Below are 14,900 nucleotides of genomic sequence, written 5' to 3' on the forward strand. Positions count from 1 at the left end.
CTTAGACTGGGACCAGTAATACTTCATTGTATGTGTACTTGGCTATATGACTCTGGAATGTAGAAGAGCTACATGATCAATATTTTAAAATTATTTATTTTTAACTTATTTTTATTTTGCGGTCGTATATTGGTATGACGTTGGCGTCGTTGTCGTCGTCCGAAGACACATTGGTTTTCACTTTTCACACTCTAACTTTAGTTTAAGTGAATGGATCTCTATGAAATTTTATTATAAGGTTCAATGCCACAAAAGGAAGGTTGGGATTGATTTTGGGGGTTATGGTACCAACAGTTAAGGAATTAGGGGCCAAAAATAAGCATTTTTGTAACTTCCAGATATAACTTGTGTGTTAGTGTATGGATCTCTCTGACATTGTACCACAAGGTTCCATATCACAAAGGGAATGCTGGGATTGATTTTGGGGGTAATTGCCTCAAAATTTTAAAAATAAGGGGCAAAAAAACAAGCATTTTTCTAGTTTCATTATAATAACTTGTGTGTAAGTGTATGGATCTTTATGAAATTGTACTACAAGGTTCCATATCACAAAGGGAAAGCTGGAATTGAGTTTGGGGGTAATTGCCTAAAACGTTAAGGAATAAGGGGCCAAAAATAAGCATTTTTCTAGTTTCTAGACAATAACTTGTGTTCAAGTGTATGGATCTCTCTGAAATTGTACTGCAAGGTACCATACCACAAAGGGAAGGCTGGGATTGATTTTGGGGGTAATTGCCTTAAAATTTTAGGAATTAGGGCCCAAAAAGGGGAAAAAAACAAGCATTTTTCTAGCTCCCAGACAATAACTTGTGTTCAAGTGTATGGATCTCTCTGAAATTGTACTGCAAGGTACCATACCACAAAGGGAAGGCTGGGGTTGAGTTTGGGGATGATGAATCATAAGGGGGTTCAAAAAATTTGGGGGAGGGATTTTTTTTTGCCTTTTTTTTTCTTTAAAATTTTCCGTTTTAAATTGGTTATTTCTGATTTATATATAAAAGCAAATAATAATGATATGGTTTGAATAGGTAAATTAAAAATTTTTAAGTTCTTAGACCACATTCATTCTGTGTGAGAAACCTATGCTGTGTCAAATATTTAATCACAATCCAAATTCAGTGCTGTATCAAGCTTGAATGTTGTGTCCATACTTGCCCCAACTGTTCAGGGTTCGACCTCTGCGGTTGTATCAAGCTGCGCCCAGCGGAGCATTTTATTCCTTTTGCCTTCACCTCCCTATTATGATAAAGGGTTTGTTTTGTTTTGTTGTTTTTTTTTAGGGGGGGGGGGGGGGGAATTCAGTCTGTTTTCATATAGTTCAGGTTAATTAAATTGATGCGTTAAACCAACCATTGTTTATCTCATAGATAATTTAGATACTTTACCTCACTGTTTTTCTCTGATTGTCATGTTCTTTGGTTGGGTTTTTCTCTGATTGTCATGTTCTTTGGTTGGGTTTTTATCTCACTCATATTTGGCATGTTGTCATATAACCTTAGCTTGATACCATATTCACACATCAGTCTGGATTGAGTCTGTTTCTCAGTAACTATATGAGTAGTCATTTATATTTGGTATATAAGAATGAACATATTTCTGATCCACAGATGTCATTTAACTTTTAAATCAGAAAAATGATAGTTTAAAGGTGTCTAGGGGAGGTCTGATTCAAAGAAATTTTTTTTGACTCATTACCAATGTTTGGTAAGAGAATTAATTTCATAAAGAGAATATGTGCAACTGACAGGGTCTTTAATGACTTTAATCTCAATTTCATAATTATTCAACTATGAAAGTGATATATATATATATATATATATAAGTTTACATGCACACGTATAAAAATTGCAGTTTTTATCCAACACAATCATAGGTTTGAACGTTGTTTTTAATTTAGACACGTTTATATATATAAGTGTCTATTGGTTCTTGAAAATTATCATTTGCACTTCACTGGCAAGACATCAGTTCTAGTTGATAGAAGTAACTACTTTTGGAACTTATAAGTAAAAGATGTTTTTGAAATTGATTTTTGTATCATGTGATGTCCATCTTTACTCCCAGGCAATGATTAGTGAAGATGATTTTTTACCTATTATATTCAGACTCATACAACATGTACATTTAATAATCATATCATATATTTTATATTTAACATAATGTATTACAGTAACTATTTTCTTTTTTTGAATAAGTGAAACGGAGAGAACAACCCAAGAGAAAATAAATCTGGGATCCCAATGGACACAAAAAAAAAAAATGATGGAATTCGGGCTGGAATTCCGATGGGATTCCAACTGGAATCCCACCTCATTCCACCGGGATAAAATTTCGGGATTCCCGCAAAAGAAGCGGGATCCCGATGTAAATCCCATTGGAAATATACTGGGATCCCACTGGGATATTGTGGGATTTTGATTGGAATATACTGGGATTCCCAGAAAAAATCGGGATCCTGAAATAAATCCCAGTGTAAATATACTGGGATATTGTGGGATTTTGATTGGGATATACTGGGATTCCCGGGAAAAAAGGGGGATCCCAAAATAAATCCCAGCAGGATATACTGTATTTATCATATTAAAAACATTAAATGTCCAACCATGGTCAACCATGATTCCGACCATAATGGCATATTCAACCATGCATGTTTCCTACAATCTTCAATTATCTTGAACAGATTGTCTACTTGTTAAGGAGCCTTGTATACTTCTCTTCCTATCTGTATCAGGACTACCAACAAATGCTCAATTACATCCATCAAATTAAAAGCAGTTTCCACCTGTAAGAACATAAAATTTTCCACAAAGAATCAATAGCTCCTGATATTTTGTAAATAAAACAGATTTTAAGGATCAATAAATTTTATTTTCATTAATCAATGTTGTTTTTATTCTATTTTGCAAATTTACGATAAAAAACAACATTATGAACACATTTTTTTGGTCAAATAATTGTAAGTTGTAACCCCCCCCCCCCCCCCCTCTTTTACCTTTCAAACAAAAGAAGAATGATTAATGTATAATTAATTATTTTAACATGGGAATTAAAAACATTCACACTTTTCATCTTGTACAATTTTATCAGTTATACCTGGAATTCAAAACAATATTCATTTATCACAGTTTTTTTATGCTGACATCGAGATGCTGACAGACAAAGACCACTTTCTGATGTGTGCAATTAATGAAAGCCATATCAAATACCGTAATAATTTTCATATCTTATAAACAAAATATCAAACAGATTTCCTGTAACTATACTTATCTGATAACAAATCTGCTTTACTTGACAATCCTGGACATCAATCTCTTCACTTGAACTTTTTTAAAAGCGCGAAATAATATTTGGTCACGTCACGTGGCTTTTGTTCCAAGTCATTGAAATGTTTCACTTTGAGTGAATCCTAGTTAACGGTTAGTGATAATAATTGACCATGACATCCCGGCTTCAGACAGTTATCCCAAATGGGATCCCAGTTTCAGATATTTATCCCGAATGGGACATGTTTTCCCGTTTCAACTAGAATGGGATCCCGGCTTCAGACAGTTATCCCGAATGGGATCCCAGTTTCAGATATTTATCCCGAATGGGATCCCGACCTCAGATGCTTATCCCGGCTTATCCCACCAATTTCACCGGGATTTCATTGGGATCCCGATGGATCCCGTTTTCATTTTCTCTTGGGAAATATCTCTAGATGTCTTTGTTTCATCTAGTTGTGTGGTTACTGTCTATTTGATATTTTTAATTTATTACAATTTTCTCATTTAATCCATATTATTTGATTAGGATCAACAATACATGAATTGAGACTACACATGAATTTGGCCCAAAAATTCATAAGTGTATTGTGTATGTCTATACTAACCTATATAATACAATACAAAAAAGACATGCATCTAGGGTTAATATACAGTCTTAAACAATGGACAGTCTATTGTCTCTATAACGGTCTTAGATTATGTATTAGAGATTTTTTTCTTAAAAAGGTTTTTTTTCTTTTGCATGTCTGTTCATAATTCTAGAGCAATGTTAGACAATAGATATACACTAGGATTTTATAAATAATGTCACAGTCAAACACACAATGTAATTGACAGATTGCCACAATCAATACACCAAATACACCTTTCTTTTTGTAAAGAAAAATTTGCTTTCAATGTTATTGAAGCACCCTTTGCCTAGTACTCACTGGTTTAGTCATTTATTTCCATCAATTCTACAATCTTTAAGTTTTCCCAGAAAAACTAATTCCAAAAGATTGTAGAAAAATGTCTTCTGGTAGTTTTTCCTACCTTTCTCTTTTTAAATAGCAATTTTGATTTATCAATTTTTTTTTTTAAACAGATTGATATACTAAGATTTTTTTTTAACAGATTGATATACTAATTAAAAATAGTTTTATAGCAATGCATATATATTTTAATTAAAATGGAAAAATTCAAAATTTGCAAAAATAAATTTAATATTGATAAAAATGTCACCTTATGGTTTATATTGTTTGTTACAATAATCGATTTATTGATAAGATTGGTTTATAAGTTTAGTTTATTTTTTGAAATATAGAATCAAAAGTATTTTTCTGCTCTTATATTTCAAAGAAATCAATCCATTGGCAAATGTTGACAAGCTTTATTTGGGCAAGTATCGTTTTGTGAAATCTTCAATGGATAAATGATTTATAGAAGTTGGAACACTGATTCATTGATATTATTTATAAGTATCTAGTTTTAACATGCTGAACAATTCAAGCAAACATTGTATACAAAGACATGGAGTTGACACTTATGATCCATTCAGAGAGACTCTATCTTTTACAGTTTGAACAGCCAACATCTCTTCTTACTTATAAAGGGGACATCATTCTCTGTCTGAAGTATGTTCCTCCAGAACAAGTAAACAGAGATTCCCCCTCTCCATCACGGAAGAAGGCAAGGAAACCCAAACTGCCTGGAGACAAAGGCCAGCTACATGTGCTTATCAAGGAGGCTAGAAACTTAACTGCTGTCAGATCTAATGGCTATTCGGATCCTTTCTGTAAAGGGTTAGTGTTATTCATGTTATTGCTATGGTTGATAAGGATAGCATAAAGCCAGTCTATTTTGAGGTCAATAGATCAAAGGTTAAGGCCACAATTGCAAAAAAAGGTAGCTATTTGTAAAAAGAGGTGGGCTTCAGCTTGCCCCTAAACAAAAATGTGTACTAGTTCAATGAAAATGGACAACACACTAAACTCCAAAATGTATAGCTATTTAAAGAGCTTTATTCCCTCTACAATGTACTGTAAATTCAGAAATTATTGTTTGCATTTATCATACAAGATTAATTATTGCAATTTCAGAAAAATCTGCATACATATATATGTATCAGATATCAAAATGCAAGTTCTTATTATTGCAATACTCACCCAGTCACATTATTCACATTCCTAAAAAGCTCTCAATAATTACTGAATTTACAGTACTTAACTGTAGTAGACTGTGATTTTATATTTATTACAGGCAATTACAGCCAGATAAAGAAAAACAGAAAACACAAGTGATCAAAAAAGAATGCAACCCTGCATGGAATTGTACTATGGTGTTTGAAGATGTCACTGCTGAAAATCTGAGAGAGAAGTCATTGGAGCTGACAATATGGGACCATGACAAGCTGTCCAGTAATGATTTCTTGGGAGGAGTAAGGCTGAATCTGGGAACAGGTACAGTTATGATTTCTCTCAATGTACATTGGTATTTCTTAAGCAATTGAACCAAATTTTGTTGGATGTATATGAACATTGTTATACATTCACTCATGGATTAAGTGATTAACTGCAATGACCTTGTCTGTCTATAAATGTTTTGTTAAATATTATTCCACTTCTGTGATAATGAATGATTTGATATGTTGTCTGGAACTTTATAATGATGAGTTGTACCCTCCAAGGAATTTTCAGATCATTTTCTGTTTAATGGTACTTATAATTTTTGTTATACCTAATTAGCATGGAATATTTCATCAATGTTAAATAATTTTATAATAAGTTGGGGTATACTTTGCACAACAGTGCATGCACATTCTTGTTAATCTTTAATGTTATATAGTGAGGTAGTAAAGTTGAAATGAAAGAGATCAGAGAATGATTTGAGTGTTCAATTTGTAAATTGATTTCTGCAGATCTGCAAGAATGACTTTTACCGTACTTATTTTGAAAAATAATAATGGTTATTGTCTCGCCTTGACGGAGTCAAAAAGCGAGACATAGGTATGCTGTTTCCAGCATCAACGGCAGCGGCGTCAACAATGTATTAGTTTGTAATTAGGTCAGTTTGTGAGGAACCACTAGTGGAAGCTCAATGATATATTTGGTATGCATATGTATTTGCATTGGCACATCTAATTTCCATGGAGATTATTTGGCTCTGCCCCCTCAGTCATGTTCCATATACTTTGAAACTTTTGCTTAGTTTACATGTATTTGTTTTTCGATTAGGTCAGTTTATGGGGAATGACTAGTGGTAGGTCAATGATATTTGGTATGCAGTTGTATTAGCATTGACACATCTCATTTCCATGGAGATTATCAGGCCTAACCCCTCAGTCATAGTCTATTGACTTTGAAACATTTGCTTAGTTTACATGTATTAGTTTGTGATTAGGTCAGTTTATGAGGTACCGACAGTGGTAGGTCAATAATATTGGCCTAATCACAAACTTATACATGTAAACTAAGCAAAAGTTTCAAAGTCAATAGACTATGACTGAGGGAGCGGGGCAAAACAATCTCCTTGGAAATGAGATGTGCCAATGCTAATACAACTGCATACCAAGTTTATGGGGAACTGCCAGTGGTAGGTCAATGATATTTGGTATGCAATTGCATTAGTATTGCACCATTTCATTTCCATGGAGATTGTTTAGGCCTGTACCTTCAGTCATGGTTCATTGACTTTGAATAAATTGCATAACTTACGTGTTTAAGTATTGCTATTTTGATTTCAACATTTGAATTTTACTATTAAAGTAACAAAAAAGACGAGAAATGTCTCTGTGTTAACAGTTTATGGTTTTTGTTTTATTTGGAATAAAAGTTGAGTGAAATTCTTCTCAAATTGTGTATTACAAAAATATAACTGTAACTCACTTTTTAATTTTATGGAAGTTTGAATGATTTTATGATTTTAAAATTATTTCAATTTCAGGGAAAAGTTATGGTAAGATAGTAGATTGGATGGATGCAAGAGGAGAGGAGATTTCATTATGGCAGGCTATGGTAGATAGACCTAATTTCTGGATAGATGGCGCTCTTGTTCTCAGATCTACCATGAGTAAAAGGAAGTGACATCAAAACATAATATCCAATCATAATTGATGGTGCTAAGCATTCTCAGTTGATCCAGTTAACAGATAGACATGGTGTAGATGTTTTAATCTGATTCAAGATGGTGGAGAGGACATTGGTGAAGATAATCAGACAAAGCAATATAATTTAATTGTTGAAGGACTTGGATAGATGAAATGGCTAGTTAGAATTGTTTAAAAAGAAGCTGCCAATAAATTGCATATGTTGTAATTTTCGAATTTTTCAAAGTAAAAGTTGTTGATACTTTATATTTAAACGTTTTGTCTGTCGAGAGAATAAACTATAAATACATTCATATTGAATAACAAAACTTCTGTAGTTTAAGCCTTCATACAAAACTCTCTGCCTATAAATATTTAATACTATCTAAATGATTTAAGCTTACTAAATTATCTAACAAAAAGTGAATGCAGTATGTTGTCAAGATAAAGTGTTGGAAACAAATTGCTTAAAGCTTCAATATTCCAAATACCTCATATATCATTGTGCAATTAGGATTTTGTTAAATGTTGCATTTTATACTTGCTTGGGTTTATTTATACTTTGAAAAAGCGTCTGTTGGTGAGGAAATATCAATCAATTTAATTGTCTATATAGGCCAACTAAACTTAATGTATAGATTTTCATCAATTTTAACAGAATTATTTTTGAACATAATTTTTCATTTTACAATTTCAACATCCTAATCAATAATAGAAGTTTCAGCCTGTGCTGTGATGCTTGGTTCCACATTTTAGGACACTGATATGAACTTTTTATGGTTTTAATCACTTACTAAAGCAACAACTCTGATGATGAAAAATCATGCAAACAAAGTGACAGTTGAAATGTAAATTCACATGTGATTAGTTCAAGAAATCTTAACAAAAGAAAAGTAAAAATAATTGAGGTGTATTTTGCTGCAAATCGGCAAATTAAATCATATGTCATTGTATTCAAATTTATATGCTGTAAAGACACATCCATCCTTAACAGAAAGACTGATAATTATCCTAATGTCACCAGATGTTTGCACACAATCTTTTGAAGTAGAAATAAGTCCTTATCTGTATCATTAAACTTGTATTTATGATATTAAAAGAAAACAGGGTTTCTATTTCTTGATAAGATATTTTGATGTCCAATCTAAGTGGTCTCATAATAAATTTCTGGACACTTGGTCTCATTTTCATTTTGGCCATCAATTCTCTCTACAGAAAAAATATAATATTTAAGAGTATTTTCCATCAAGCTGGCATAACATATATTAAAAGAAATAGTACCAATTTTTCTTATAACATAGGATCATGTATGCTTACTTTTGAATGATGCATATTATGGTAAAGCCCCAAAATTTGAACAGCCCAAATGGTACCAGCCAAAATTATTGCTAAGCCAGTACATCAATTCAACAATATGACATTTTAGTGAATGTCACTATTGGTTTTAATATTGTGAATGAAATTAGATTCTTTATCAGACGAACAGTCTGTTTTAACAGTATTAAAATCATTATTTTCAATTGAATTAAAAATTAATATTTTATTAACTTCCCGTCTTAAAATGTCATAACATTAAAATCAAAGAGAATATTATTAACTGATATTAATTATGTATTATTCTAAAATAAAGTTAACAAAGCTAAAATGAGCAATTTTCCACATTTCAACAACATTCATAAATCTAGGTATGGCTTTTAGAGCTTTAGTAGACCAGTATCTTAGTGTAAACAGTGATTAAATGAATTGAATGGCTGAGTTAGTGATGTATTTAAATTATTTGTTATGATTTTTTGTAAAGAAGTTTAGGTATTTAGATTACTTCCAAAGAAGTATAGAGTTGAAGATTACTACCAAAGAAGTATAAAGTTTAAGATTACTTATGAGTTGAAGGTTGCTCAACAGAATGTGATATTATTGTAGATAATGTATATAAACATATTGTATATTTGTTATATGAATCAAAATATTCTATTCTAACTGTGGTAATCATTGTGATAAATGAACATTACTTACACAAAAAACTATATACAAGAAATAAATATAAATGTGAGCTTTGTTGCTTTTGACATAGATATTATTTTGATGGTTGTGAAAGAACTATGTTAAACTGAAATAAGGGGTAAAAAGGGGACAAGGGTAAATTATATAATAGGGTGGTTTGAAAATTTTGGAAAAAGGAAATCAGTCAAGTTAAGGGTATACCATGATATATTGTTGTACTCTTTGCTGCCATTGAATGTTGATATGTGATCACTTAACAGAAAATAATATCTAATGTAAAAATCAAATCATTTTCATAGTCCTTATAGTGTTTTATTTCCCTCAGTGCATATCTTTCTTTTATTCACAAATTATCTCCCTTGAAAAATGTGTTTCTAATTTTCCTAGGAATGCCATTAGAAATCAAATAAGCAAGACAATTAATTATAATTTAAGAATCAAGGAATCATTCCTCACAGACCCAAAATATTCAAATTAAACTTACTGCACGTGTGGAGAGCCGAAGCCTTGAGTTCTAGTGGGAAAACTAGCTGGCAAGAATAAAACAAGGCCGATATTTTTGTAATAAAAGAAAGATAAGCAAATTGGGAATAGTATTTGATGGACTTCATCATCCATTATGAAAAAAATTAAAAAATTAGATGTTCATTTTACAGATCAAATATTTCTTCAATTTTGTTGATGATAATCATTTTTTGGTGGTAATCTTTTTTTATAATTACACATTATTCATTACAACAATTCACTGAAAATTTTATTGCAAATGATGAAAAAAAATTGAAGTCATTTACATGACGGATAAATTAGAACACACTATTATGTTAGTAATTGAAATAAATCCAGTATTTCACTTTGAGATGTACTTTCATATAATATTGAATATGCATTTGTAATGATTTTATTCATAGTTCAAGTGTACATATTCAGTTCTGTTATATTTTATTTCCAGAAATCCAGCAATTGTTTTGTTTACATTTAAATTTATAATGCAATCTTTATACACAATGTTCTATTAAATAAAATACTCATGCTTTTTCTTATTGTTTTTGATTTCCTAGTTTTACATTTAAGGTAGAATACCTTTGAAAAATGAAAATAACACTTTAAAAATTTGGTACATCTGAAGCACTTCTCTGAAATTTACCTTCATCAGGAAAGCCAAGGATGGATAAGTACTTGAATACCTGGAGTCAGTTTCACAAAAAAACTTACGACTAAGATTGGTCGTAAGTATACTGAATTGTTCATGACTTACGATCAATCTTAGACTCCTGAGATGCCATATGACATTTTTAAAGAAAAAGCCAAATCCATCTAAGGTCAACTTTAATTCAATGGATGCCAATTTTCAAAGATTTTGTGGTTATTCAAAACAAGTTTTGATCTCTTCTGTTAATTCTGAATTATGAACCTTTTTTTTTAATTTTTACTCTTCTCCAGATAGAAAACTTAATGGTTTTCCAGCATTTGGCTGCAGAAAATAATTTTAAGAGTTCCCAGTCTGGATTTTTAGAATCCGAGTTGCCAATTCTATAAAAGTAAAATATAATGAGTTGTATTTCTAGTAGTTGGCTGGGATATTATCTTAAGGATGTACTTAGGTCAGGTTTAAGAATTTTTGTCAGATGTTCGGACTCCTTGGTTTTTGGGAAGTTTGCTATAGCAATACTTTCCTAAGGCGTCGGCCTCTAACTTCGGGTGACTATCGCAAATGTTCTGCTCCAAGATAATGTAGTACTAGTGTTTGAATACTGATTCTAGGAATATGCTTTTGAAATTTTGAGTCCTTTTGAAAAGATTACAGCTTGAATAAAAAAGGAATGAATGTTCACCGACAATTCAGGTGAATTTAACTTCATTTTGAAAATGATTATTACAAACACTACTTCGCGGATTTTCCATGCGCTGAAGAGAAAATCAAAAGAAATCTACGCGAGACATCGTTTCATTCATGAATATTTCATGAATGAACATTTTCGCGCGCAATTTTGTACTATGTACGATATTTACAAATGCTTAGTATTAAATATAAAGTAAAAGCCCGAGTGTATCGAAAGAATCCCGTATGACTGACATTACTGAATGCAACGTACTTTTTAACATGTTTATATTTTGACCAAGCCGTCGGATAATTGACAAGTGATAAAAGTTTGATTGAACAATTATACACAGGTGACAGAAATACTCGATTATCATATGGCTTATGTCACACGCCAAGGATGAGTAAAGGTAAATACCGGCTATGATAGAAGAGTGCATGTTTTTGTCAAAACATCGGTCGGAAGGTTTTGAAGCCAAAACATTTGAAAACTTTTGAATTCCGCTATTTAAATACTAGCTATTTCCACATTCCAATGTGAATTTAAGGACCTTTACTCGTCCAGCATGCTCAGTCACGTGGATCAAACTGACAGCTGAAAACATTGACTCAACGACAGTTCGTACATATCACAGCCCATGTCCTCAGTGTTACGATTAACAATAACATTTGTACACAAATCGTTACAAGGATAAGGCAGACAAGTCAGCTTCTACTTAGAATAACTCAGTGTATCAAGACAAGTGCTGTAGCAACATGATTTAATAAAATCTGTCCATGTAATAGCAAAATGACTTTCTTACTCTTAGTGCTAGTCCAAATAATTATGATGAACCAAAAATCTCAAATGTTATTGCCTCAATGCTAAATTTCACAGCATCAACTTTAAAATGTGTTACAGGGTTATAAGCACCTCTATGAATCTAGTGTTTATAAACTTTTTATTCCTTTCGTCATACTGCTATTGTTATGTCCCCACCGTATTAAGTTTTACCCTTTTTCTTCTGTTAGTATGTACGTCCCTTACTTGTACATACATCCGTACATCCGAAAATTAGTTTCTGTTCTCTAACTTTAGTTTTCCTGAACCAAATTGTATGAAACTTATACGCAATACTTATTTCCACAAAACACTGGTCAAGTTGAATTTTGGTGGCGTCGATTTTACAATTCTAGAGTTATGCTCCTTAACAAATGGAAAAGTTGCTTGAATTTTTTGTTTACGATCTCTAACTTAGATTTGTCTCAACTGAATGTTATAAAACTTATACACAAAGCTCATTATCACAAAACACTGTTAAGATTTGTTTTGGGGGCGTCAGTTTTACTGTTCTAGAGTTATGCTTCTTACAAATTTAAAAATTGTGATTGTTGTCGAGCCTTCGACTTTTGTCGAAAAAGCGAGACATAGCGATCCTACTTATTGTCGGCGGCGTCCACAAATATTCACTCTGTTGTTAAAGTTTTTGAAATTTTGATAACTTTCTTAAACTGTCCTGGATTTCTACCAAACTTAGACAGAAGCTTGTTAATGATCATACGATAGTATCCAGAAGTAAATTTTGTAAAAAAAAAAATCCATTTTTTCAGTATTTTACTTATTAATGGACTTAATTTTTCTGCCAGGAAACATTACATTCACCCCGTGGCTAAAGCCGGTTTTTAAAATGTAATAACTTTCTTAAACTATCCCGGATTTGTACCAAACTTGGACAGAAGCTTGTTCATGATCAAAAGCTAGTATCTAGAAGGAAATTTAGTTAAAATTTTGTTCTTGTTTTTCCGTATTTTACTTATTAATGGACTTAGCTTTTCTTCCAGTTAACATTACATACAGTCTGCAGGTAAATTTTTTAAAACATTTATTAGATTCATAAACTATCCTGGATTTTTACCAAACTTGGACAGAAGCTTCTAACAATCAAAAGATAGTATAGAGAGGAATATTTTTATCAATTTTTTTCCTTATTTTTGTTGAGCCTGCGATTAACAGCAAAAGTAGGCGAGACACCGAGTTCCGCGGAACACTAACAAATATTTTTCAATTCCGTGCTCTAACTTTAGTGTGTCTCAACCAAATGTTACGAAACTTATACACAATACTTTTAACCACAAAACCAAGATCAAGTTTGAATTTTGTGCCGTCATTTTACTGTTAGGGTTATGCCCAGTTACAAATGGAAAAAAAATACTATAAAATCACAGGCCCTAGATATGGCATGGGCACATAAAGAAATTTAACAGAGCTTATTGTATATTTGATTATTTTAGAACAACAGTTTAAGGTTTCAATAGTAAAATATCAAAATTTGAATGACAAACAATGACAAAAAAAAATTTTTTGATAATTGCTGAAAAGAAAATTGTTAAGTTAAAAACATCAAAGCTGTGATTAAATACATATTTGAAATAATACACATCTATAACCTACTTGAAATAATACGCATCTACAGTTGCAAACTTCCCAGAGGTGCTATCCAGCACTTTCATTTTCCTACGATACAGGGTAAAATATTTTGCCCCATAACACCCATTTGTCTTATCATATAAGACTTTAATAGCTCATAAAAGGTCATTTACCCAAATTTAAGCAGATTCTAGATTTCCTTTCTTTCGATTTGAGACCCAAATAATACCAATGCAAATATAAGGTAAAAGTCCGAGTCAGCCTTTTCCCGCCATTTTTAAAAAATCAAATATCTCGAAAAGGAGCTCCATAACCTATGAATATTTTTAGCTTATTTTGTTCCTTAACTAATGCTCTTCTGACTTATAGTATCAATTTTAAATTCTAGATTTTTTTAATTTCACCTAAGTACATCCTTAAACACATTAGCAAGCCTAAATAAAAAATTACAGGTCATTGGCAACTTGGACTGCTTATGTTGTTCCATTCATTTTCTCAATTCCTCTTGTGTATCCTATTGTATCTCCTTGAAACCAGGTTCATTGTTAAAACCTAAAATGGTAATGAGCATGTGGGAACATTCATCAAATTGAAATTTTTATCGTTGTGCCCCGTGGAACTGCACATTGTCCTTGTCATTGCAGTTGCTCTTACATGAGTTACTAGAAGTAAACCGTGATGACACTTTATTTAGATATTTCTGAATACAGCAGACTTATTCTTTATATATCTTAATTTCAGTTTAAATGAAAATCCCAGTATATGAAATATTCTCATGATTGAAACAATCATCGTTAGTGTTTTTCAAAGACCTTTGATTCATGGAAATTGAATTTTCCTACCAATCTATAATATTTGTTAAACTGGGTAGATGGGAATGGAGATGAGACTAATATTATTAGAAGTAGGCACAAAATTAAAACCGAAGGTAATGACAGAAAGGATATTCAGAAATCATTTTGTTTTCCGATTAATTCCCGCACTAGCCCCAAATGAATTATCCAAATGGGGGATAATAAACTACAGTTGCATACTACCTTTAGGTTAGATCGCTTGGAAACCATTGTATGGATTGTTACCAAACCACCACGTTTGTCATTGGTGTATTTACTTGCATAACTGTGTAGACTTATTCCTTGACCAACAAATATGGCCGCTATTACTACAAATAGAACAGTTATGAATTATATTTTAAAAAGTAAGAGCAGTTAACAAAATCGACTAATTACAATTTATCAGCAGGTCACCTATTCACCGTGAAATTTTCAGAGAAATCGGACAACAATGTTTGTGTTATTGCCCCGAGATGTCCATTTTAGGCTATTTTTTGGCTATTATCCGGAA

At 31.9% G+C, this 14,900-nt stretch overlaps 1 protein-coding gene across 14 annotated transcripts in view; it reads left to right on the top strand.

Annotated features, from left to right (window-relative positions):
• Positions 1-14,900, top strand: part of LOC127724474 (uncharacterized) — a 158,617-nt gene that overhangs the window by 60,393 nt on the left and 83,324 nt on the right. For 9 of the 14 annotated variants that reach the window (XM_052231442.1, XM_052231441.1, XM_052231450.1 and 6 more), the window contains 3 exons: positions 4,824-5,047; positions 5,505-5,704; positions 7,188-10,365. The exons of 2 other annotated variants lie outside the window; for them this stretch is intronic. In XM_052231442.1, coding sequence (XP_052087402.1) covers positions 4,824-5,047; positions 5,505-5,704; positions 7,188-7,327 — 564 coding nt within the window. In that variant the 3' untranslated portion in view covers positions 7,328-10,365. Of the gene's footprint in view, positions 1-4,823; positions 5,048-5,504; positions 5,705-7,187; positions 10,366-14,900 lie in introns of those variants that run through there. 3 more of the 14 variants (XR_007992521.1, XM_052231446.1, XM_052231448.1) reach the window with 3 other exon arrangements.

Source organism: Mytilus californianus, unplaced genomic scaffold (assembly GCF_021869535.1).
Source record: "Mytilus californianus isolate M0D057914Y unplaced genomic scaffold, xbMytCali1.0.p SCAF_14, whole genome shotgun sequence".
Lineage (NCBI taxonomy): Eukaryota > Metazoa > Mollusca > Bivalvia > Mytilida > Mytilidae > Mytilus > Mytilus californianus.